The sequence below is a fragment of the Monodon monoceros genome, unplaced genomic scaffold, assembly GCF_005190385.1.
Source record: "Monodon monoceros isolate NGI ecotype Baffin Bay Population unplaced genomic scaffold, NGI_Narwhal_1 Super_Scaffold_21, whole genome shotgun sequence".
NCBI classification, from domain to species: Eukaryota; Metazoa; Chordata; class Mammalia; order Artiodactyla; family Monodontidae; genus Monodon; species Monodon monoceros.
In genome coordinates this window covers 34,768,493-34,795,870 of record NW_021703778.1, presented here as the reverse complement: position 1 = coordinate 34,795,870, position 27,378 = coordinate 34,768,493, and the positions used below count along the sequence as shown (strand labels likewise).

General features: G+C 38.9%; 1 protein-coding gene across 1 annotated transcript in view; it reads left to right on the top strand.

Annotated features, from left to right (window-relative positions):
- The window catches only part of ADAMTSL3 (ADAMTS like 3), a 373,694-nt gene that overhangs the window by 262,454 nt on the left and 83,862 nt on the right, over positions 1-27,378 (top strand). Inside the window, 3 exon segments of the mRNA XM_029237311.1 lie at positions 2,997-3,126; positions 22,708-22,900; positions 23,013-23,192. Coding sequence (XP_029093144.1) covers positions 2,997-3,126; positions 22,708-22,900; positions 23,013-23,192 — 503 coding nt within the window.

Genomic DNA, 27,378 nt, shown 5'->3' with positions numbered 1-27,378 from the left:
TTGTGAGATGACTTGGAGTGTTCCATACCTTTTAATAATCTTAAATAGTTCATATCATAGAAGCTATCTGGTTTAAAAGTTTGAAAGAATTTGTGTCTATAACTGTCTAAAGTCAGTTCTTGCTTTTCCCTCTTGGGGGCAGGATTGAGGGGGGAGCATCGTGGCTGGGTCATTAACATCATTTTCAAGTTTCCCTCCTGCTTATTGTTATATACAAGGTCTTAATTTTAAAGTGGATTTCATAATTTAGATTTTCTTGGAAAAACATCATCGATTTCATGATATTAAAACCATCATCAAGAGATGTTCATCTAGTCTCAAGTTGCTTTAAGGCTTCCTCTTCTCTTTTTTTCTTGTCACAAATAATGTGTAACCTAGTCACTCTTTTTGACCTAGGAGTTTTATAGGAAATGACTTTAAAAAAATTCTAATGTTTGGATTGGGGGGTGGGTTAATTGTTTATTATTCATTTATAGTTGGACTCTATTATGGTCAAGAATGTTACTTGCATAATTTCTGGCTTTTGGAATTTAGTGCAGTTTTCTTTATAGACTCATATAGGATCAATTTTTGTTAATGTTCCACTGGTGCTTAAAAAGAGCATATTACATCTGTTTCTAAGGGCCAAGGCTATTTGGTATTTTATCAACATAATTTTCTTATTCAAATCATTTTCCCACTTTGAAAAATAATTTGATATATTAAATAGTGTGTGTCATCTTAAAGGTTCTGACTATAGATTTTTTTATTGCTCCAAGTATTTCTTACTGGGGGTGTGTGTGTGTGTCTGTGTGTGTGTGACGTTACTTGGCATGTTGAATTAGTCAAGATTTGTTTGCAAGAAATCCAACTCAAACTAACCTTAAACCAACAAAAGGGAATGTATTAGCTCATTTATTGGCTCTGCTTCCCATCATAGAGTCTGTGTTTTTACCCTTTAATTATGAATTCATTTCTTGATGTAGGCTTTGGATATTTTTTTGCCAAAGAAAAAACAACCCTCTTACTATGACATTGTAGAAGTCAAATGTGAAGTGAAGGATGTTGCCTCATGCTACCAAAGGAATTTATTAGAAAAATTACATCGAAATTTCAACACTTGATTTATTTTATGACTTCTAAATGCATATTTGCGATTACTATCCACATTTTAAGTATAAGATGAAGTCAACTTATTTTTATAATTTTTACTTTTGAGGATAAAGGTTTACTCAAACCTCGTGAAGTGAAAAGTGGTGAAGTCATATTGTAGGCCCAGTACGTGGGAAGGGACATATTCTCGTGGCCGTCTTTGGAAAATGCATTCTACCTCAATAAGTGTCCTAAATCGCCTATTAAACTTTTATATTTTTTGAGTAAAGTTGCTTTAAGACCCAAAGATTTGTCACAAATGTTGTGAAATTCCATCAAAATGGTTAAAATGAGATAACTTTGGTGCTTTCAGACTCACCCCCTCAATCTCCAGAAAACATTTCAAAATAGTCTCTAAGTGTAGTTTCTAAATAATTTTGATTACAAATTAAAATATATGTGAAAGATAACTGAATTTTTCTCAGATTAAAAAGAAATGAAACCTGCTAGAAAATGAACATCTGTAAAGTCACTAAGAAAGTTTGACATTTGCTGGTGAGAACCCAAGGTGTGATGTTGTAGCAGTGTCTCCTTGTATTTCAGGTAGCCACTGTTTATTTAAAAAAAGAAAAAGGTTCATGGAAGATGCATGGAGATTTAAGACTGCATCCTGCCATGGATGGGAGCATAAGATTACAACTGAAGAAAGCAAAAGAAAATTTAGTGAAAAGAACTGAACATCTCAAATACATATTTTATATATACTTTTGGCCTGTACTGCATTCTGCGAAATATTGTAAAATGGTTGAATTGAAACATGGCATTTGGAAAAAGAACCACAATCATATAACATAATGGAACACACATTTTTGCATGAAACTGAATACATTTGCGTATTTCAAATAGCATAGTCAGTCGCTATTACAATTTTCATTTGATTTTTTTCATCAAAAGTTTCATTTATATTTTGTTCAGTTCTGATTTTCCAATAATTTTTTTTTTTGTCTCAACAAAAAAAGAAGAGTGGTTGAGACATGGGCTTTGGGGTCAGACAGACCTGTCTAGCCTCAAAGGAAAAATGTGCCTGTGAAAGTTCATATTTGAACAGGGAAGCTGGTTGGCTGTATTGCATTTTGGAATCCCTCGGGTACAAAAGAAAGACCACTGAATTCGGAAGCAGGAAATCTGATTTTCAGTTTTGAATCTACCACTCTTTTGCGGTCTTCATTTCTCTCTCAACTGTTTCCTTATGATTAAATTAATAAAATGGAGATAATGATACCATTCTTTTGACCTCACAAGATTATGGTGGGCTCAAGTAGTGTATTTGAAAGCACTTCATACACTGCAAATCACTTTCCCAATGGGAGGCATTGCTGTTGTTTTTGCTAGTAATAGAAATATTACTAATGATAGTATTAGTGAACAGGAACTCCAACTCTAATGAACATTTTAATAAGGGTTATACACCAAATTTAGCACATATTCAATGATATAAAGAAAGTGTTATTCTTTAGGAGGTGATACGAAAATTCCTCTTGGGAAATTATTGTATATGTTTGGAAGGAACACTTTGATGATTCACTTGAGGGACCTCCTAGCTTTGAGTATATTTGGAATGCAGGTCAGTCTGAAGGTGGATGGGGAGTCGGGATGCTCCTTAATGTCTTAAAGTGAGTATATTTGGGGGAGGGACAGTAGAGGGACTGAGTTTAAAAGGTGACGGAGAGAATATCAAAGACTGGGAGACTTTGCAAAATGCAAAGTCGTTTGCTCCACGTGTACCCTGAAATGCAGCCTGCAGCCACATAATATGGTCAAAAGGGCAGTAGCTTAAGAACGAGAAGTCTCAAGACCCTGTTTTCTTTTTTCCCCACAATGAGTTATTCTAAGTCATTTGCACTTTTTATCTTTCCACCCTCCAGGCTATCAAGAAGCCATTGCAGTGTGCTTACACATCCAGACCCAGCAGACGGTCAACGACTCCTTGTGTGATATGGTCCACCGTCCTCCAGCAATGAGTCAGGCTTGTAACACGGAACCCTGCCCACCCAGGTATGTGCTGTCTCATGCTCCCAGGACACACCGTCTGAATGGTAACACCCTCCCTTGCAGAGAAACACGTGTGTGCATTGAGACTGGCGGGTCGACCCAAAGTAGATCAGCCTGGCCTACGTCGGAGTTCTCCCTTCTCTGTTCAAGTTATGCCCCAGCCAAATTCTTGCTAAGATGCACAGATGCTGCCAGGTTCAGCAGGAAACCCCTTTAGTCTGACTTTTGTTTGCATCAAACATGAATGAACATGAACTGGCCTGCTGCTGACAAAACCATGAGGTCAGCAGTTTTGTCCTGTCTCCTGTCTGTCTCCTCAAGAACATTTCTGTGCCCAGAGCCACATCCAAGAGCACAGGATCTGAGGTCGGGTTGGCACTGGTACACAGTAGGTGCTCAATCCATATTTGTTGAATGACTGAGTGATCTCCTATTTGTTACCTAGAACTCACACCAGTGTGTTCTTACCTTCCCACGATTTACCATAGATCTCAGATTATGGGGTGTAATGTTACAGGCCCCAAAGGGTAGGCGAGGTTGACTTATTTTTGGTCTCCAAGTTTGAACTTAAAAGTTAATCTGCTTCCTTTCACAAGTCCTTTTAAGATCCTGGGGAATTTTATCAGAAGGAAGGGTAGGTTTTCCCCCTGTTCCTCTATCCCTGCGTGTTGCTGGCTACAGAGGATTATAACTCAACATCACTGGTCTCTCACACAAGACCTTCCAAAATCCAGGCCCCATTTTTTTCTCTTCTCTATCCTTTACCTTTATGATCTTGACCACTCTTCTGTGATAAATTTAAAACCAAGAATTTAAATCCCCTTCCCAATCACCTCCTCTCTCTTGTTGCCAGATTCTCTTTCCTGCCTCTTAGTAATTATATCACCCATCTGATGAGGTACCTGTATTCACTAAAGGTGAGTTTAGTTATGTCTAGGACCCTAAGTAATTGAGGAAGTTTGTGTCCCGTGCCATACGGGAGTAAGGGTAGGTTTTTATGTTTATTCAGGAAATAAGTTGTGCTTCTGGAATTCTCTTGATCTTTCTGATTTTGATTCCATGAGATGTGTTGGCTATGAGGCAGAAACTCCTGCCTTCCTGGTGTGAAGTGGTGAGGGTGAGGATCAAATAAGTCAGGGCATCCTGGAGATCCAGTCTTATGTATCCCACAGATGGGCCCTTTCCTTGTGGGTCTTGCTCTCTAACCTGCAGAGTCTTGGGAAGAGGCCAGCTCAATGCATGCTTCATCCCTGCGGAGACCACACCTGCAGTGAGCCAGGCACAGGGTTTTATCTAGCCGTATTTCTTTAAAAAAAAATTTTTTTTGGAGTATAGTTGCTTTACAGTGTTGTGTTAGTTTCTGCTGTACAGCAAAATGAATCAGCTATATGTATACATATATATCCCCTCCTTTTTGGATTTCCTTCCCATTTAGGTCACCACAGAGCATTGAGTAGAGTTCCCTGTGCTATACAGTAGGTTCTCATTAGGACATGGAAGCAATCTAAATGTCCATCAACAGAGGAATGGATAAAGATGTGGTCCACTGCAATATTTCTGACTTAAGTTGTCGGCTAAGGAAATACGGGGAACTTCTTGACTTGCGTTAGAACTGTCTTGCTGTGCTCAGCTGAGAGGAGGCAGTAAAGACCTACAAATGTACTTTGGAGAGCAAGACCCAGAAACAGCATAGGGAAATCTTCTTTCCTGGACATCTCATTTCCACCCCCAGGTTTCTGAATTCCAGAGTCATCCGTACCAGAACACTAACAGAAAATTGCAGAAGAGACAATACAGTAAGACTATTAGGATCTAACTGGGCGTCAGGATGCCCACTTTGTCAAGTCTGTCCGGAGCTGTCCAAGAACATCAAGTATATGGGAGGTGGTGCTGAGGCTATATCCAATTGGAACGTCCCTTTCATCTTTTTTTTTTTTTGTAACACCTTTATTGGAGTATAATTGCTTTACAATGATGTCTTAGTTTCGCTTTATAACAAAGTGAATCAGTTACACATATATCTCCATATCACTTCCCTCTTGGGTCTCCCTCCCTCCAACCCTCCCTATCCCACCCCTCTAGGTGGTCACGAAACACCGAGCTGATCTCCCTGTGCTATGCGGCTGCTTCTCACTAGCTATCTATTTTACATTTGGTAGTGTGTATATGTCCATGCCACTCTTTCACTTAGTCCCAACTTACCCTTCCCCCTCCCCGTGTCCTCAAGCCCATTCTCTAGTAGGTTCTTCATGACCTTTTATTTATTTACTTATTTTAGATTCCATATATATTTGTTAGCATACGGTATTTTTCTCTTTCTGACTTACTTCACTCTGTATGACAGACTCTAGGCCCATCCACCTCACTACAAATAACTCAATTTCGCTTCTTTTTATGGATGAGTAATATTCCATTGTATATATGTGCCACATCTTCTTTATCCATTCATCTGTCGACGGACACTTAGGTTGCTTCCGTGTCCTGGCTGTTGTAAATAGAGCTGCAGTGAACATTGTGGTAAATGACTCTTTTTGAATTATGGTTTTCTCAGGGTATATGCCCAGTAGTGGGATTGCTGGGTCGTATGGTAGTTCTATTTGTAGTTTTTTAAGAAACCTCCATATTGTTCTCCATAGTGGCTGTACCAATTTACATTCCCACCAACAGTGCAAGAAGGTTCCCTTTTCTCCACACCCTCTCCAGCATTTATTGTTTGTAGATGTTGTGATGATGGCCATTCTGACCGGTGTGCGATGATACCTCATTGTAGTTTTGATTTGCATTTCTTTAATGATTAATGATGTTGAGCATTCTTTCATGTGTTTGTTGGCAATCTGTATATCTGCTTTGGAGAAATGTCTATTTAGGTCTTCTGCCCATTTTTGGATTGGGTTGTTTGTTTTTTTGTTATTGAGCTGCATGAGCTGCTTGTAAATTTTGGAGATTAATCCTTTGTCAGTTGCTTCATTTGCAAATATTTTCTCCCATTCTGGGGGTTGTCTTTTGGTCTTGTTTATGGTTTCCTTTGCTGTGCAAAAGCTTTGAAGTTTCATTAGGTCCCATTTGTTTATTTTTGTTTTTATTTCCATTTCTCTAAGAGTTGGGTCAAAAAGGATCTTGCTGTGATTTGTGTCATAGAGTGTTCTGCCTATGTTTTCCTTTAAGATTTTGATAGTGTCTGGCCTTACATTTAGGACTTTAATCCATTTTTTTTTTTTTCACGGTACGTGGGCCTCTCACTGCTGTGGCCTCTCCTGTTGCAGAGCCCAGGCTCCGGACGAGCAGACTCAGCGGCCGTGGCTCACAGGCGCAGCCGCTCCACAGCATGTGGGATCTTCCCAGACTGGGGCACGAACCCGTGACCCCTGCATCGGCAGGCGGACTCTCAACCACTCCGCCACCAGGGAAGCCCTTTAATCCATTTTGAGTTTATTTTTGTGTATGGTGTTAGGGAGTGTTCTAATTTCACTCTTTTGCATGTAGGTGTCCAGTTTTCCCAGCACCACTTACTGAAGAGGCTGTCTTTTCTCCATTGTATATTCTTCCCTCCTTTATCAAAAATAGGGTGACCATATGTGTGTGGGTTTATTTCTGGGCTTTCTATCCTGTTCCATTCATCTATATTTCTGTTTTTGTGCCAGTACCATACTGTCTGGATCACTGTAGCTTTGTAGTATAGTCTGTAGTCAGGGAGCCTGATTCCTCCAGCTCCGTTTTACTTTCTCAAGATTGCTTTGGCTATTCGGGGTCTTTTGTGTTTCCATACAAATTGTGATATTTTTCTAGTTCTGTGAAAAATGCCAGTGGTAGTTTGATAGGGATGCATTGAATCTGTAGATTGCTTTGGGTAGTAGAGTCATTTTCACAATGTTGATTCTTCCAATCCAAGAACATGGTATATCTCTCTATCTATTTATATCATCTTTAATTTCTTTCATCAGTGTCTTATAATTTTCTGCATACAGGTCTTTTGTCTCCTTAGGTAGGTTTATTCGTTGGTATTTTATTCTTTTTGTTGCAGTGGTAAATGGGAGAGTTTTCTTGATTTCACTTTCAGATTTTTCATCATTAGTGTATAGGAATGCCAGAGATTTCTGTGCATTAATTTTGTATCCTGCTACTTTACCAAATTCATTGATTGGCTCTAGTAGTTTTCCGGTAGCATCTTTAGGATTCTCTATGTATTGTATTATGTCATCTGCAAACAGTGACAGCTTTACTTCTTCTTTTCCAATTTGGATTCCTTTCATTTCTTTTTCTTCTATGATTGCTGTGGGTAAAACTTCCAAAACTATGTTGAATAAGAGTGGTGAGAGTGGGCAACCTTGTCTTGTTCCTGATCTTAGTGGAAATGATGTCAGTTTTTCACCATTGAGGACGTTGTCGGCTGTGGGTTTGTCATATATGCCCTTTATTCTGTTGAGGTAAGTTCCCTCTATGCCTACTTTCTGGAGGGTTTTTATCATAAATGGGTGTTGAATTTTGTCGAAAGCTTTCTCTGCATCTACTGAGATGATCATATGGTTTTTCTCCTTCAATTTGTTATTTTGGTGTATCACATTGATTGATTTGTATATATTGAAGAATCCTTGCATTCGTGGGATAAACCCCACTTGATCATGGGGTATGATCCTTTTAATATGCTGTTGGTTTCTGTTTGCTAGTATTTTGTTGAGGATTTTTGCATCTATGTTCATCAGTGATATTGGCCTGTAGTTTTCTTTCTTTGTGACATCTTTGTCTGGTTTTGGTATCAGGGTGATGGTGGCCTAGTAGAATGAGATTGGGAGTGTTCCTCCCTCTGCTATATTTTTGAAGAGGTTGAGAAGGATAGGTGTTAGCTCTTCTCTAAATGTTTGGTAGAATTCGCCTGTGAAGCCATCTGGTCCTGGGCTTTTGTTTGTTGGAAGATTTTTAATCACAGTTTCAATTTCAGTGCTTGTGATTGGTCTGTTCATATTTTCTATTTCTTCCTGATTCAGTCTTGGCAGGTTGTGCCTTTCTAAGAATTTGTCCATTTCTTCCAGGTTGTCCATTTTATTGGCATAGAGTTGCTTGTAGTAATCTCTCATGATCTTTTGTATTTCTGCAGTGTCAGTTGTTACTTCTTCTTTTTCGTTTCTAATTCTGTTGATTTCAGTCTTCTCCCTTTTTTTCTTGATGAGTCTGGCTAATGGTTTATCAATTTTGTTTATCCTTTCAAAGAACCAGGTTTTCGTTTTATTGATCTTTGCTATCGTTTCCTTCATTTCTTTTTCATTTATTTCTGATCTGATTTTTATGATTTCTTTCCTTCTGCTATCTTTGGGGTATTTTTGTTCTTCTTTCTCTAATTGCTTTAGGTGCAAGGTTAGGTTGTTTATTCGAGATGTTTCCTGTTTCTTAAGGTAGGATTGTATTGCTATAAACTTCCCTCTTAGAACTGCTTTTGCTGCATCCCATAGATTTTGAGTCGTCGTGTCTCCATTGTCATTTGTTTCTAGGTATTTTTTGATTTCCTCTTTGATTTCTTCAGTGATCACTTTGTTATTAAGTAGTGTGTTGTTTAGCCTCCACGTGTTTGTATTTTTTACAGATTTTTTACTGTAATTGATATCTAGTCTCACAGCGTTGTGGTCAGAAAAGATACTTGATACAATTTCAATTTTCTTAAATTTACCAAGGCTTGATTTGTGACCCAGGATATGATGTATCCTGGAGACTGTTCCATGAGCATTTGAGAAGAAAGTGTATTCTGTTGTTTTTGGATGGAATGTCCTATACATATCAATTAAGTCCATCTTGTTTAATGTATCATTTAAAGCTTGTGTTTCCTTTTTTATTTTCATTTGGATGATCTGTCTATTGGTGGGAGTAGGGTATTAAAGTCCCCTACTATGATTGTGTTACTGTGGATTTCCCCATTTATGGCTGTTAGTATTTCCCATATGTATTGAGGTGCTCCTATGTTGGGTGCATAAATATTTACAATTGTTATATCTTCTTCTTGGATTGATCACTTGATCATTATGTAGTGTCCTTCTTTGTCTCTTGTAATAGTCTTTGTTTTAAAGTCTATTTTGTCTGATATGAGAATTGCTACTCCAGCTTTCTTTTGATTTCTTTGATTTCTTTCTTTTGATTTGCACAGAATATCCTTTTTCATCCCCTCACTTTCAGTCTGTATGTGTCCCTACGTCTGAAGTGGGTCTCTTGTAGACAATGTATATACGGGTCTTTCTTTTGTATCCATTCATCCTTCCTGCCTAGAGAATTTCCTTTAGCATTTGTTATAAAGCTGATTTGGTGGTGCTGAATTCTCTTAGCTTTTGCTTCTCTGTAAAGGTTTTAATTTCTCTGTCAAATCTGAATGAGATCCTTGCTGGGTAGAGTAATCTTGGTTGTAGGTTTTTCCCTTTCATCACATTAAATATGTCCCGCCACTCTCTTCTGGCTTTCAGAGTTTCTGCTGAAAGATCTGCTGTTAACCTTATGGGGATTCCATTGTGTGTTATTTGTTGTTTTTCCCTTGCTGCTTTTAATATTTTTTCTTTGTAGTTAATTTTTGATAGTTTGATTAATATGTGTCTTGGCGTATTTCTCCTTGGATTTATCCTGTATGTGACTCTCTGCACTTCCTGGACTTGATTAACTATTTCCTTTCCCATATTAGGGAAGTTTTCAACTATAATCTCTTCAAATATTTTCTCAGTCCCTTTCTTTTTCTCTTCTTCTTCTGGGACCCCTGTAATTCAAATGTTGGTGCATTTAATGTTGTCCCAGAGGTCTCTGAGACTGTCCTCAGTTCTTTTCATTCTTTTTTCTTTATTCTGCTCTGCAGTAGTTATTTCCACTATTTTATCCTCCAGGGCACTTATCCATTCTTCTACCTCAGTTATTCTGCTATTGATCCCTTCTAGAGAATTTTTAATTTCATTTATTGTGTTGCTTTTCATTGTTTGTTTTCTCTTCAGTTCTTCTAAGTCCTTGTTAAACGTTTCTTGTATTTTCTCCATTCTATTTCCAAGATTTTGGATCACCTTCACTATTGTTATTCTGAATTCTTTTTCAGGTAGACTGCCTATTTCCTCTTCAGTTTTTAGGTCTGATGGGTTTTTTCCTTGCTCCTTCATCTGCTGTATGTTTCTCTGTCTTCTCATTTTGCTTAAGTTACTGTGTTTGGTGTCTTCTTTTCGCAGACTGCAGGTTTGTAGTTCCCGTTGTTTTTGGTGTCTGTCCCAAGTGGCTACAGTTGGTTCGGTGAGTTGTGTAGGCTTCCTGGTGGAGGGGACTAATGCCTGTGTTCTGGTGGATGAGGCTGGATCTTGTCTTTCTAGTGGGCAGGTCCACGTCTGGTTGTGTGTTTTGGGGTGTCTGTGACTTTATTATGATTTTAGGCAGTCCATCTGCTAATGGGTGGGCTTGTGTTCCTGTCTTGCCAGTTGTTTCGCATAGGGTGTCCAGCACTGTAGCTTCCTGGTCGTTGAGTGGAGCTGGGTCTTGGCGTTGAGATGGAGATCTCTAGGAGATTTTCGTTGTTGGTATTATGTGGAGCTGGGAGGTCTCTGGTAGACCAATGTCCTGAACTTGGCTCTTCCACCTCAGAGGCACAGCCCTGATGCCTGGCTGGAGCACCAAGAGCCTGTCATCCACATGGCTAAGAATAAAAGGGAGAAAGAAAGAGAGAAAGAGAGAAGGAGAGAAGGAGAGAAAGGGAGGAAGGGAGGAAGGAAGAGATAAAAATAAAATAAAATGAAATAAAATAAAGTTATTAAAATAAAAAAAAATTATTTTTTAAAAATTTAAAAAGTAATAAAAAAAAGAAAGGAAGAAGAGAGCAACCGTACCAAAAAACAAATCCACCAATGATAACAAGTACTAAAAACTATACCAAAAGAGAAAACAAAAAAGAAACAACAAAAAAAACCCCAGACAGATAGAACCCCGGGACAAATGGTAAAAGCAAAGCTATACAGACAAAATCACACATAGAAGCATACACATACACACTCACAAAAAGAGAAAAAGGGGAAAAAAATATATATCATTGCTCCCAAAATCCACCTCCTCAATTTGGGATGATTTGTTGTCTATTCATGTATTCCACAGATGCAGGTACGTCAAGTTGATTGTGGAGATTTAATCCGCTGCTCCTGAGGCTGCTGGGAGAGATTTCCCTTTTTCTTCTTTGTTCTCACAGCTCCCAGGGGCTCAGCTTTGGATTTGGCCCCGCCTGTGCGTGTAGGTTGCCGGAGGGCGTCTGTTCTTCGCCCAGACAGGATGGGGTTAAAGGAGCCGCTGATTCGGGGGCTCTGGCTCACTCAGGCCGGGAGGGGGAGGAGTACGGAGTGCGGGGCGGGCCTGCGGCGGCAGAGGCCGGCGTGACGTTGCACCAGCCTGAGGCACGCTGTGTGTTCTCCCAGGGAAGTTGTCCCTGGATCCCGGGACCCTGGCAGTGGCTGGCAGCACAGCTCCCGGGAGGGGAGGTGTGGAGAGTGACCTGTGCTCGCTCACAGGCTTCTTGGTGGTGGCAGCAGTAGCCATAGCATCTCATGCCCTCTCTGGGGTCCGCATTGATAGCCGCGGATCACGCCCGTCTCTGGAGCTCCTTTAAGCGGCACTCTTAATTCTCTCTCCTCGAGCACCGGGAAACAAAGAGGCAAGAAAAAGTGCCTTGCCTCTTCGGCAGCTCCAGAACTTTTCCTGGACTCCCTCCCGACTAGCCGTGGCGCACTAGCCCCCTTCAGGCTGTGTTCACGCCACCAACCCCAGTCCTCTCCCTGGGACCTGACCTCCAAAGCCTGAGCCTCAGCTCCCAGCCCCACCTGTCTCGGCAGCTGAGCAGACAAGCCTCTCAGGCTGGTGAGTGCTGGTTGGCACCCATCCTCTGTGCGGGAATCTCTCCGCTTTGCCCTCCGCACCCCTGTTGCTGCGCTGTCCTCCATGGCTCCGAAGTTTCCCCCCTCTGCCACCCACAGTGTCCGCCCGCGAAGGGGCTTCCTAGTGTGTGGAAACCTTTCCTTCTTCACAGCTCCCTCTCTGAGATGCAGGTCCTGTCCCTATTCTTTTGTCTCTGTTTTTTCTTTTTTCTTTTGCCCTACCCAGGTACGTGGGGAGTTTCTTGCCTTTTGGGAGGTCTGAGGTCTTCTGCCAGCATTCAGTAGGTGTTTGGTAGGAGTTGTTCCATGTGTAGATGTATTTCTGATGTATTTGTGGGGAGGAAGGTGATCTCCGCGTCTTACTCTTCCGCCATCTTGAAGCCTGCTCCCTTTCGTCTTTAGGGAAATTGCATTCATGTTAAGTATTAAAAACCTTAGTAATCCAAATTACTTATCTTAGGTTTCTCAGTTTTTTCTTATTCTAATATTGGAACCAATGATTTAGATATTTTTGGAAAAGCTGGAGTTTCTGTTTTCCTCCCCTGCCCCATCCCTCCTCTGAGGCCCTGTAAGATGGAGACTACCCATGTGAACTGGAGTAAGAGACAAGGGGAAATACAGGAGGTGAAAAATATAGTTTAATATCTCAACATATTTTCCCACGAAATTGGAATCATGCTCTATGTGATTTTGTAAACTGGTTCCTTAAACTTGAGTCTTGGAATGGGGTAGAAGGAAGAGTTAAGCAAACAGAAACATAAATAAGTATATTACTTAAATTATAATAAATGCTATAAAGAAACAGAAAAGGTCTCAGGAACAAGAGTAACGTGAGGACTTAATATAGATTGGTGGGGGCTGAGGGTTGGGTGCAGGTGGTCAGAGGAGGCCTTTCTGAGGAAGTTCTATGTGAGTTGAGATGTGAAAGAGGAGTAGAAGTTGGCCAGGGGAAGTGTAGAGGAAGGAGTGTTCTAGGCAGAAGGAACAGCATGTGCAAAGACCCCGAGGAAAGGAGGAAGTTGGTGTGGTCAGGAAACTGGACAGAAAGGAAGTCAGTGTATCCTGAGATGAGATCAGACACGGCAGGGCCATGGTAGGCATTTAGATGTGATCCAGAGAATCAGTGGGGAGCCATTGGAGGCTTTAAACAATGAAATGATAAAGTCACATTTTTAAAAGACTGCTCAAACCCTGAAATGGGGAGCATAGTGACAGAGATGATGAGATCAATTACAAATTTTTAATAAATGTCCTTAAATGAGGTACGCAACCTGCCACAATTCCACTTGAGTATCCCCCATTTAAAGCCTGCTTCCATGTGAACCTGCAATAGTTTTTCCTTAGCTTGTCATTTCCTTTTTACTGCTTATATAGTGCCGCAAATATTCTTCATCAAGATGTTGACTCTGCCTTTAGATTTGTAGTCATGAATATCATTGCACCTCTGCTGTCTGTTCCAGAAATGCTCAGAGCATCCTTCAAATATACTGCTTCCCAAATCATGCCCCTCTGTGCTCTAGGGTTTTGCAGAGGTGTTTTTGTTTTGTTTTTAAATTTTATTGAAGTATAGTTAATTTACAATGTTGTGTTAATTTCTTCTGTACAGCAAAGTGACTCAGTTATACGTATATATATATTCTTTTTCATGTTTTTTTCATTATGGTTTATCACAGGATATTGAATATAGACCCCTGTGCTGTACAGTAGGACCTTGTTGTTTATCCATCCTATATATAATAGTTTGCATCTGCTAATCCCAAGCTCCCAATACTTCCCTCCCCAAACCCCTCCCTCTTGGCAACCACAAGTCTGTTCTCTATGTCTGTGAGTCTGTTTTTGTTTCATATATATGTTGATTTGTACCATATTTTAGATTCCACATATAAGTGATATCATTTGATATTTGTCTTAGTATGATAATTCCCAGGTCCTATCCATTCCTAACTACCTTGATTCAGATGTTTTGACGGAACGGTTTCTTAGTTCCTAAATAACTCCTGCTTCTAATGTTTCCCTGATCCATATGCACACATGTGACTATGAAAGATCCTTCTAAATTGTAGAATGACCGTGTGAACTTCCACAAAAAACCATTCAATGACTTCCCTTTACCTGTGGAAAATCCACATTCTTTACTTTGGCATAGGTATTTGTTTCCTTGGGCTGCCATAACAAAGTACCACAAACTAAGTGGCTAAAACAATAGAAGTTTATTGTCTCACCAATCTGGAGACTAGAAGTCCATAAACAAGGTGTTTTGGCAGGGTTGGTTCCTTCAGAGGGCTGTGAGGGAAAACCTGTTTTGTGCCTCTCTCCTAACTTCTGGTAGCTTGAGCGTTCCTTAGCTTGTGGATGGCATTCCTCATGTGTTTTCATATCCTCTTCCCTCTGTATGTCTCTGCATTGAAATTTCCCTTTTATAAGGTCACTACTCATATTGGATCAGGGCCCAATATCTAATGACCTCATCCTAACTTGATCATCTATAAAGACCCTATTTCCAAATAAAGTCACATTTCTAGGCACTAGCAGTTAGGACTTCAACATCTTTTTGAAGAAAAGAGTTCAACCCATAACAGCAAATAAAGTCTTTGTTACCCTGGTTTTAGGTTCTTGAACCACATTTCCTGTCATGACCACTCTCACCTCATCACAGACACACACACACACACACACACACACACACACACGTGCTCACGCTGAGGAACTTGCCCAGCAGCCACACTAAATTATTCACTATGACCCATGTTCATACTCATTCATGGCTTCTGGGCCTTTGCACATACCATGCCCTCTGCCTGGAGCCCTCCTCCAGGAAATAAACTAATACTCTCCTATAAAAGTAAGCAGTGGCTCACTTCTCACTCGTATAATGAAGTCCAACAATGTGAAATGGGACCCTAACCTTAGATACTTGATAGGGGTAAGTCTTAATAATCCAGAGAGAAGTGGGAATGGGTCAGGGGAACGGGATAGAGCCCTAGTTCTACCTCCATCAAGGCATTTCAGACATGTCCCTTAGCTCTCTGGGCCTAGTTTCTCAATCTGAATGTTGACGAAAAGTGTCAGACTTTATGATCACCAAGGTCCCTTTCAGCTCTAGTCTTTCATTGTTGAGTCATGCTTTCAGGTTGCATTTTTCACTCACATCTCTAGGACTCTGCCTAGTGTTTTTGCAATTATCCTCATATCTACTCATGAGTTGTTTGAAATGCTCAGGGTTTGTTTTAGTTCTAAGAATAACAGCCTTTGCTTGACCTGCCCAGGAGGCCAAGGCAGGGTTGAGTTTGTGTTGCAGAGCTGTCCTTCCTAGGCTTACCAATCAGGGCAAGATTTGACAACAAGTCTAGAAACTGTTCCTTAAGGCTGCTGATGGAAGCACGCTGGTTTATTCACGCACCAGCCCACGTGCAGGATCTCAGCCTCGGCGAGAGATCCTGCACAGTGTCGTCTTTAGCAGCATCTTGCTCGCAGAGCTTTCACGCTAGGACTAAGGCAACACACAATATATCTTGGCCACTTTGCAAAATTAAGGGTCTGCTTTTATGTGAAGAGAAATCGTATTCCTCATTTTGAAGTTGCAAATTTAATAAATTTTTTGAAGGTTGAGAGTCCTATTGGAAAAAAACCAGCAGAGGCAAAGGGTTGATGCCAAAATAAAGGTAATCTTACAAAAATGTTTTAGGTTCTAGAAACCAGTGGTGTAGGAATAACAGGAACAGGGTGTTGCACAATATTTACATACAAATATTTACTGACTCCAAGGGCAATAGCAGTAAAATATTACCGCAGGGTGAAACTTACCAGTGAGATTGGATTGGACAGTCAGCAGATCTTTATTTACCCAAAGGCAAATGTATTTGATGTATTAGCCTGAACTCTCCAAGGTGGGGTGTTATATATTTATTTGCTTTTATGGGGTTACTCCCCTTGGTCTATCCTATAACTGCTGAGTGTCTGCTATTTATGGAGTTGGCTTTTTCCAAGAGAGAGCCAGCGGTTCATAGAAACATGCGGGGTTACTTAATGGTCCCACTAGTCCGAGAAGAGCCTTCTTCTATGACAGGATTCAACACAGCTAGACAGGGAAGTAGGGAAACAGGAGGCAAGAGTAATGTGTTTCTGTACCGACTTGTTACCCAGTTCTTGAATTAAAAAAAAAAATTCTGTGTTTAGTTCACTGTCTGTTAATAAGAAACTGTTATCCATTTCTTGAATAAAAATGGTTCCACTTCTGCTTCCTTATGGCACTAATTGATTCTTCTAGTTACATACTTTCTTGAAAGACTGATCATCCTGAAGTAACTTCAAATAACTTACATAGTTAAGCTGAGTTGTTTTAATAGTGTGACAAAAGCCTTCTAATTATTTAGCCATGTAGTCTGATTGTCTTCAAAGTATGACCTATATTTCTACTATTGGTGATTTCCCTCACCTCTAAAGCTCCTGGAAATTTAGATATTAATAGGCTAATTAATAGGTTAACTTATATACTTCCAATTATATCCAATCCTATGGATAGCAGGAACTTAACATCTTCCTTTTAATTCGTGGGAAAGGACCCATGTTCTTTGCTTCTTTGTGAAAAAAAAGAAAAAAAGCTGCTGCTAATCACAGCCTGAAGCCATTGTTTACCTGAGGCTGCTCACTTGTGAAGAGGAAGGACAAACACAGATAGAGGCCTGGGACCAGATACCGCCCCAGATTACCTGTTGGCTCGGTGGTTGGATCGTCAGTGTCCTTATAGTGCTTCTGTGCCACGTTGTCCATATAAGACCTCGTTCTAGACTGGAGACCCTGGAGGGCTAAATGGAGGCAAACAAAACTGAGACAGGAAGGGTTAAGAGACAGAGAAAAGGATTGAAGGAGGTGGAGGGAGAGAATACCCTCTTCCAGTTGAGGCTGCAAAATGAAGTTCCAAAGCATGTAAAAAAATCTAATACTTACGAAGATAGCCCACAGATTCAATAGTTGAAAGATGAATTCACTCCAGAAAAAATTAAAATATAAGAACAATCTGAAAATACTTTAAGTATTATTGGGATCTTTGGAGAAATAACTAATAAATAATATCCATGTAAAGGACTAGAAATTTTGAAATAGAAATAGGCAGGAATGTGGTAAGAATAGATGTGTATTATAAAGAAAGCATTAGAAAACCTAGAAATGAGAAACAGCCAATGAAATAAAAGAATAAGCTATAGACAATTGAAAGAGTTGGTGACTTGAAGATAGTGCTGAGGGTGTCAAATGAATCAAACCACAGAAGGTTGATGATTTGGGGAAAAGAGAAGAAAGTGCAGAAATAGGGAAATCATGGCAGAGAAGCAAGATATTAAACTGTTGACTAAAACTCAGGAAAAAATACTTCTAGTATCAAGAGAAATAAGGGAAAACCAATCCCCACTTTGATAGGGCATAGTGAGACTGCAGAAAATCAAGGATGACAAGAAATTCTTAAAAGCTATAAGACATGAAAGACATATTAACCCCAAGAACTTATTAACAAGTGGAGTTTCCAGAAAACAAAGGAATAACATATTTAGAGAACTCAGGGAAAGTCATGATCATCCTAGAGCTAAACTTGCTAAACTTTCAAGTATATGAATGTGGGTGTCCATTTTTAGCCTTGTGATGGACTAGATATCCTGAATGCCCTTTTGTTAAAGCTCCTAAAATACTAGGTAGAATATGTAAAAATAACTTGAAATGTAGAATTAAGCTTGTAAGAAAGTAGGGGAAATCCTCAGTAGCCAAAACGAAGCTGAGGCATGAATCTAGAGTGGTAACCCAGTATAAAAGTTAGTACCTCCCTGGGGACAGCTACCAACAGCCCTTTATGCAGGAGGGGGGGTTATATCCATCCGACTATGTGATCTGAAAAATTAATTCCCATTGGTTTTGACAGACGTAATGCAAATTCTGTGTAGAGGAATGATGTAACTTCCACCTAGAACTTAAAATTCCCACCAAGACCTAATAGGAATGACCTCATAATCAAAAATCAAAATACTCAGGAATAAACAACATGGGAGAATCAGTGGGGAATCAGATACACAGAGCATCAGATAGTTGGAATTATCAGATACAGAATATAAAATAAGTTTGTTTAAAATACTTAAAGGTATAAAACTGGAAATGAAAACCTAAGCTAGGAACAACCTATCAAAAATACTTGGACAGTTTTTTTAAAGAACCAAATATTAGGTTGAACCATATAAAACTTTCATTGGTTAAAAATGGTCAAATATTGGCAAATTCATATGGTTCAACCTAATAGAATAGAGGTTAAATATAAAATCACTGACATTTAAAAGTTATGGAATGGGGCAAACAGGTGAAGTAGAAGAGAGATCTGAAGAAATTACCTGGAAAAAAGCACAGAGAGGGGCTTCCCTGGTGGCGCAGTGGTTGAGAGTCCACCTGCCAATGCAGGGGACGCGGGTTCGTGCCCCGGTCCGGGAAGATCCCACATGCCACGGAGCTGTGCCCGTGAGCCATGGCCGCTGAGCCTGCGCGTCCGGAGCCTGTGCTCCGCAACGGGAGAGGCCACAACAGTGAGAGGCCCGTGTGCCGCAAAAAAAAAAAACAACACAGAGAGCAAACGAGGTGTGTAAAATATGCACTGGAGATAAGAAATACAGAGGATATATTGAGAAGGTATGTATCTAAATGAAGCTGCAAAAAGAGAGCAGGTAATATTCAAAGAGATAATGGCTGAGAATATTTTGGAGTTAATGAAAAATATGAATCCTGAGAATCTGGAGTTACAACAGATCCCAAGCAGGAAAAAATAAAAAGGAGATACACACCTAGACACATGGTTGGGAAGCCTTGGAACTCCAAAGACAAAGAAAATATCTCAGAAGCAATCAGAGAGAAGAGATGTATAAGAGGAACAGCAAAAACTGACAGTATTCTTCTCATTAGTAATAATGGAATATTATCTTCAGATGGTTCAGAGGAAATAACTGTCAGCCTGGAATCACATACTTAGTGAACAATATTTCAAAGATGAAACAAGGATATTTTCAGATTGTAATGGGGTCAGCAAACCGTGGCCTTATAGGTGATGTGAGGATTAAGTGTGTTAATACATGTAAAGTACTCTAAAAAGAGCTTGGCCCATGGTAAGTGATCGATAAATGTTCACTACTATTATGTTAGAAATTTTAGGTGAGCAAAACCAGGAGACTTTACTATCAGCAAACTTTCACTAAAGATAATTTTTTTAAAATGTGTTTATTAAGCAGAAAACTGATCCTAGAGGGACGGTCTGAGATATAAGAATGAATACTGACCAAAGTACATTGTAAAGACAGCTATCTAAAAAAGAATCACTGACTGTGCAAGTCAATGATAATATCTGAATGTGGATTTGAAATAGATATTGGACAACAAAGCGTTGTAAAACTGGGTCAAATGTTGATTGTGGAGTTAAAGTGATTTAAGCCCCTTGTACTATTTGTGAAGATGGAAATAATTTTGATTAACTCTAGAGATGTTAAATAGGCCCTTTAAATTTCCAAGGGTAACTCTAAGGATAAAAGATAGCAGAGGAGAAAGCAGAATAAAAAAATATAATGAACTCAACCAAACCCGTGGAAAAACAAAACAAAACAGGATTGATTAAAATAAGTATGGAAAAGTCAGGAGAAACAGAATTCTAGACAACAGTAACAGATGTGAGTAGCTCAAGAAGCCCTTTCATCTTGATCAAGAAAAGGAATAGAGATACCAAGAAACTCTAGACTTTGTTATCAGCATTTATAGTGATATATGCTATAATTTAAGGGTAAGTGCTAAAGGAGTATAAATGCTGGTTTATATATTCATTTGTCTTTTTGCATGTTAATTGAATTTTTTAATTCTAAAGTTTAAAAAATCCAATTTTTAAATTTATTTAAATTTATTTACTGTTTGACATAATGTTTTTCATTTTACACCTATCATACTTTTATTATTTTTAATGCCTTTGAGATTCCCCTTAAATTCCTTATGTTTATGCTGTCTCTATTTTTGTTCTTCATAGTTCACCATAAATTTATCAATTTTATTTGTCTTTTGAACAGCCAACTTTTGTTTTCTAGTTTACTCATTTCTGTACTCATCTCTTTTTTTGTTTCCTCTCCTTTACTTTTTTTGGTCTAATATACTGTTTTTTTTAACTTCTTGAAATAGATTATTGTTTTCAGCCTTTCTTGCATTTTAATATGTACATTTAAGACATTGATTTTCTTCTAATCATGGCTTTAGCTGCATCCCACAGATTTTGACATTTCATGTTTTTTAACATACATTTAAAAATACTGTCTAATTTTCATTGTGATTTCTTCTTTGACCCATGAGTAATTTAAAAGGTTATTGCATGATTTCTAAATATTTGGGGGATTATCTAATATAGTTCCACTGTGGTCAGAAATGTGATAGACTAGGTGGCTTAAAGAACAAAAGTTTATTTTCTCACAGTTCTGGAGGCTAGAACTTTTAAGATCAAGGTGCCAGCAGGGTACCCTGTTTGATGACAGCTCTCTTCCCAGCTTGCTGACAGCTGCCTTCTCACTGTGTCCTTTTATGGCAGAAAGAGAGAGAGAGAGAGAGAGAGAGAGCAAGCCCTCTGGTTTATCTTCTTACAAGGGCACTAGTCCCATCAGGAAGCCCTTATGGCCTCTCCTAACCCTAATTTCGACCTAAAGGCCTAATTTCCAAACACTATCACATTGGAGGTTAGGGATTCAACATATGAATTTGGGGAGGGATACAAACATTCAGTCCATAGCGTGTACTGTGTATTATTTTAATCCTTTGATTGACTTGCTTCCATTTTACTTAGGATTTATATTTCTCTTTTATTTAGAATTCAGAATACATAACCATACATAAAAAATATTTTCTTTATATACATTTGTCAGATTTTGTGCTCAGGTTTTACCGAGCTTCATAATATACATTAAAATATTTAATCCTCTTCTTTACTTTGGAACATTTTAAATAACATAGGAATTCACTTGTTTCTTAGAAACTTGTAGGCACTCAGTCGCACAATTAGCAAGCTCTAGTCCCTTTCTTGCATAGAACTTTTTGTAGTTGCCTAACAACATGTATTTCATCAAAATTTTCAAATGTATTATTTAGTTCTCTATGTTCTTATTAAAATTCATCTTTTTGATAAGCCAGGAGCTTAGAGAAGTATTTCACAGCTTAAAATTTTTTTATTACATATCCTTCCATTTTTCTTATATCTAACCTCTCATATTTCATACATATTTGTGCTTGTTATTCAGTCTCCGTATTTGTTATATCATCATGTGAACTCTTGCCTTCATAAATTAAGATTTTACTCTTTTTGCCCTATTTGTCTTTAATACTGTTCTTCATTTTTTCTCTTAGTCACATAAGTAAAACATGTTTATTATAGAAAGTTAGAAGTCAGAAAAACTGAAAAATCACCTTTAGATAAACACTAATATTTTTCAAAGAACTAACTTATTTTTTCTGATAATGAATGTTTATTATAAGAAAAATCAGGAGAAAGATACTAGCAAGAATAAAGAAAATAAAAATCCTATCACTTAGAGATCATCACTGTTAACATTTCAATGTGTAATTATCCATATTCTTTTTCTGCATGCATTTATAGTGCATAAAATAGCATGGCAATTTTATGACCTATTTTCTAATAAAAATACACGAATGTATTTCCATGTCAGTAACTATATATCTACTTTACTTTCAATGGCTGCTAGCATGGTGCTTTATGAATAGACAGTTATTTATTTTGCCCTTTATTATTAAATGTTTAGATGGCCTCCTTCCACTTTGTAAAATTTAATTAATTAATTATTTTTTTGCTGTTACAAACTACCCTGGAGCAAGCATTTTTTTATTAATGTACATTTTAAGCATTTAAAAATTCTTTCCTCATGATGTATCTTTACAGTAACTAGTTAAAAATTCATGATTGCTAAGAATTAAATATCCACAAATTAAAATAATCATTGTATACAATTTTTTACCCATCAGACAGGTGGAGACTTTTTTAAATGATATTGTCCAGTGTTGGTGTGGCTGTAAGAAACCAGGCCGTCTCACTTGCTTTTGGTGAGAGTGTGAATTGAGAGAATCTTTTTGAAGGCAACTTGGAAATATGTATCATGAGCAGCTGCCCTGGGTTTTAATTTTTACAGATGTTTCATGAGAAAACCTGATTTTTCCAAGATCTTACTGGAAAGGAATCACATTTCATATACATACATATATATATATACACACACATATATATATATATATATATATGTTATCATCCTAACATAAAAGAATTTTCTTAGGGATATTCTAAATAATGAATCCAGGTGCCCTGAAAATTTCCTGAAGTGTGCTTTTAAGCATTTAAAATTCTTTTGGCACCTATATAATTCATCCTTGCCTTGGGGCTCTATTCAAAACAAAACTAAGATTTTATTATTGCTGTAGGGTGGTAGGTTAGGATGGGGAGAAATGTACTCTGGACTTTCCCAAACAGGTAAAATCTTTAAACCCTTTCCTGACACTTCTTGCCTGGAAACATTGTATTTCTGGACTTGAATTGCATATGTTGATGCTGTGACTCCAGGATCTGGATGTGGCGGGTGGAGTCTGGAAGTCCAGAGAGGAACTTGTCCATGCTCTGGTTGTTGCACAGAGTCCATTGGACAGTTAATGTTGCCCACTTGTTTTTTTGGTACAGGTGGCACACGGGCTCTTGGGGACCCTGCTCAGCTACCTGTGGCGTTGGAATCCAGACCCGAGAAGTGTACTGCCTGCACCCTGGGGAATCCCCCTCCCCTCCTGAGGAATGCCAAGATGAGAAGCCCCATGCCTTACAAGCATGCAATCAATTTGATTGCCCTCCTAGCTGGCATATTGAAGAATGGCAGCAGGTATGGTAGACTGATGACTCCACGGCCGCCAGGCCGATGATTGTAAGAGCCCTGCATTGCACTAAGTTGAAGAGGGCCAAGCCCGTTGACTCACCTCCTTCTGTCTTCTCAGTGTTCCAGGACCTGTGGTGGGGGAACTCAGAATCGCAGGGTCACCTGTCAGCAGCTGTTAACGGATGGCAGCTTTCTGAGTCTCTCAGATGAATTGTGTCAAGGACCCAAGGCATCTTCTCATAAGTCCTGTGCCAGAACAGACTGTCCTCCGCATCTAACTGTGGGAGACTGGTCAAAGGTAAGGGCCATTGCAAACTTTACAGTCCCTTCTTTTCTGCGCCTCCCTTTTTTCAGCCTTTCGATATTTCCTCCCTGAGATGAGAGCTGGGGCTAGTTTGAGGTGAGTGGAATGTCTAGTGTGCAAAATTTCAGGAGGCATTTACTCACTCTCTGGGTTGTGTAAGTGCCCTGGTCCAGACCTACACATAATGATCCGTTTTCAGTTTTTACTCAATATTACTTAAACTGTACTCAACACGTTTCTCCTAAACCAAATCCCATTACTTCTTTCTTTTGGAAGAACCAAAGTCATTGTATCCCAGGATTAACTCAAAATCGGTTTGGTTCTTCTCTGCCTTAGGTCTCCTTATATAGAATTATTTATTAAACCCTGACATTTCAACTTTCTGAAAATTTTCCACACCTTTACTTCCTTTGCATTCCGTTGATACCATTGCTGATTTTACCATTTACCCTCTCAAGTTCACGTTAATTGCAATAAGCAGAATTCCAAACTATCATTTTAGTGCTGCCAGGACTTATTATAGTCTAGTAGCAATGCCTCATTTTTCACGTGGGGAAAATTAAACCCAAATAGCTGAAATAAGCTGCAAGGTAGGAGCAGAATCCACGCCTTTTAACCTTATCCCAAGGGTTCTCTCTTTGATATTACACTGCCCACCAGATTCCCGGCCTCTGTACCACTCTCTCATCTCCACACCATCTAACACCTCAAAGTATTCCCATCACTGCGTCCATCAAGTCACCTCCTACAGGTTGGAAAAATCAACTTTCAGTTCCCCAGAATACCTCGCAGGGCTTTCCTTGAACTGATGGGACTCATATTCCAGCCCCCTTTATTCTTTTTTTTTTACATCTTTATTGGAGTATAATTGCTTTACAATGGTGTGTTAGTTTCTGCTTCATAACAAAGTGAATCAGTTATACATATACATATGTTCCCATATCTCTTCCCTCTTCGTCTCCATCCCTCCCACCCTCCCTATCCCACCCCTCCAGGCGGTCACAAAGCACCGAGCTGATCTCCCTGTGCTATGTGGCTGCTTCCCACTAGCTATCTACCTTACGTTTGGTAGTGTATATATGCCCGTGCCTCTCTCTTGCTTTGTCACAGCTTACCCTTCCCGCTCCCCATATCCTCAAGTCCATTCTCTAGTAGGTCTGTGTCTTTATTCCCATCTTACCCCTAGGTTCTTCATGACATTTTTTTTTCTTAAATTCCATATATATGTGTTAGCATACAGTATTTGTCTTTCTCTTTCTGACTTACTTCACTCTGTATGATAGACTCTAGGTCTATCCACTTCATTACAAATAGCTCAATTTCGTTTCTTTTTATGGCTGAGTAATATTCCATTGTATATATGTGCCAAATCTTCTTTATCCATTCATCCGATGATGGACACTTAGGTTGTTTCCATCTCCGGGCTATTGTAAATAGAGCTGCAACGAACATTTTGGTACATGACTCTTTTTGAATTATTGTTTTCTCAGGGTATATGCCCAGTAGTGGGATTGCTGGGTCATATGGTAGTTCTATTTGTAGTTTTTTAAGGAACCTCCATACTGTTCTCCATAGTGGCTGTACCAATGCACATTCCCACCAGCAGTGCAAGAGTGTGTTCCCTTTTCTCCACACCCTCTCCAGCATTTATTGTTTCTAGACTTTTTGATGATGGCCATTCTGACCGGTGTGAGATGATATCTCATTGTAGTTTTGATTTGCATTTCTCTAATGATTAATGATGTTGAGCATTCTTTCATGTGTTTGTTGGCAGTCTGTATATCTTCTTTGGAGAAATGTCTATTTAGGTCTTCTGCCCATTTTTGGATTGGGTTGTTTGTTTTTTTGTTATTGAGCTGCATGAACTGCTTATACATTTTGGAGATTAATCCTTTGTCTGTTGCTCCATTTGCAAATATTTTCTCCCATTCTGGGGGTTGTCTTTTGGTCTTGTTTATGGTTTCCTTTGCTGTGCAAAAGCTTTGAAGTTTCATTAGGTCCCATTTGTTTATTTTTTTTTCCATTTCTCTAAGAGGTGGGTCAAAAAGGATCTTGCTGTGGTTTATGTCATAGAGTGTTCTGCCCATGTTAACCTCTAAGAGTTTGATAGTTTCTGGCCTTACATTTAGGTCTTTAATCCATTTTGAGCTTATTTTTGTGTATGGTGTTAGGGAGTGATCTAATCTCATACTTTTACATGTAGCTGTCCAGTTTTCCCAGCACCACTTATTGAAGAGGCTGTCCTTTCTCCACTGTACAGTCCTGCCTCCTTTATCGAAGATAAGGTGACCATATATGCGTGGGTTTATCTCTGGGCTTTCTATCCTGTTCCATTGATCTATCTTACTGTTCTTGTGCCAGTACCATACTGTCTTGATTACTGTAGCTTTGTAGTATAGTCTGAAGTCAGGGAACCTGATTGCTCCAGCTCCGTTTTTTGTTCTCAAGATTGCTTTGGCTATTCGGGGTCTTTTGTGTTTCCATACAAATTGTGAAATTTTTTGTTCTCGTTCTGTGAAAAATGCCAGTGGTAGTTTGATAGGGATTGCATTGAATCCGTAGATTGCTTTGGGTAGTACAGTCATTTTTACAATGTTGATTCTTCCAATCCAAGAACATGGTATATCTCTCCATCTATTTGTATCATCTTTAATTTCTTTCATCAGTGTCTTATAATTTTCTGCATACAGGTCTTTTGTCTCCTTAGGTAGGTTTATTCCTAGACATTTTATTCTTTTTGTTGCAATGGTAAATGGGAGTGTTTGCTTGATTTCACTTTCAGATTTTTCATCATTAGTGTATAGGAATGCCAGAGATTTCTGTGCATTAATTTTGTATCCTGCTACTTTACCAAATGCATTGATTAGCTCTAGTAGTTTTCTGGTAGCATCTTTAGGATTCTCTATGTATAGTATCATGTCATCTGCAAACAGTGACAGCTTTAATTCTTCTTTTCTGATTTGGATTCCTTTTCTTCTCTGATTGCTGTGGCTAAAACTTCCAAAACTATGTTGAATAAGAGTGGTGAGAGTGGGCAACCTTGTCTTGTTCCTGATCCCAGTGGAAATGCTTTCAGTTTTTCACCATTGAGGATGATGTTGGCTGTGGGTTTGTCATATAGGGCCTTTATTATGTTGAGGTAAGTTCCCTCTATGCCTACTTTCTGGAGGGTTTTTATCATAAATGGGTGTTGAATTTTGTCAAAAGCTTTCTCTGCATCTATTGAGATGATCATATGGTTTTTCTCCTTCAATTTGTTATTTTGGTGTATCACATTGATTGATTTGCGTATATTGAAGAATCCTTACATTCCTGGAATAAACCCCACTTGATCATGGTGTAATATCCTCTTAAAGTGTTGTTGGATTCTGTTTGCTAGTATTTTGTTGAGGATTTTTGCATCTATGTTCATCAGTGATATTGGCCTGTAGTTTTCTTTCTTTGTGACATCCTTGTCTGGTTTTGGTATCAGGGTGATGGTGGCCTCGTAGAATGAGTTTGGGAGTGTTCCTCCCTCTGCTATATCTTGGAAGAGTTTGAGAAGGGTAGGTGATAGCTCTTCTCTAAATGTTTGATAGAATTTGCCTGTGAAGCCATCTGGTCCTGGGCTTCTGTTTGTTGGAAGATTTTTAATCACAGTTTCAATTTCAGTGCTTGTGATTGGTCTGTTCATATTTTCTATTTCTTCCTGATTCAGTCTTGGCAGGTTGTGCCTTTCTAAGAATTTGTCCATTTCTTCCAGGTTGTCCATTTTATTGGCATAGAGTTGTTTGTAGTAGTCTCTCATGATGTTTTCTATTTCTACAGTGTCAGTTGTTACTTCTCCTTTTTCATTTCTAATTCTGTTGATTTCAGTCTTCTCCCTTTTTTTCTTGATGAGTCAGGCTAATGGTTTATCAATTTTGTTTATCTTCTCAAAGAACCAGCTTTTAGTTTTATTGACCTTTGCTATTGTTTCCTTCATTTCTTTTTCATTTATTTCTGATCTGATTTTTATGATTTCTTTCCCTCTGCTAACTTTGGGGGTTTGTTGTTCTTCTTTCTCTAATTGCTTTAGGTACAAGGTTAGGTTGTTTATTCGAGATGTTTCCTTTTTCTTAAGGTAAGATTGTATTGCTATAAACTTCCCTCTCAGAACTGCTTTTGCTGCATCCCATAGGTTTTGGGTCGTCGTGTCTCC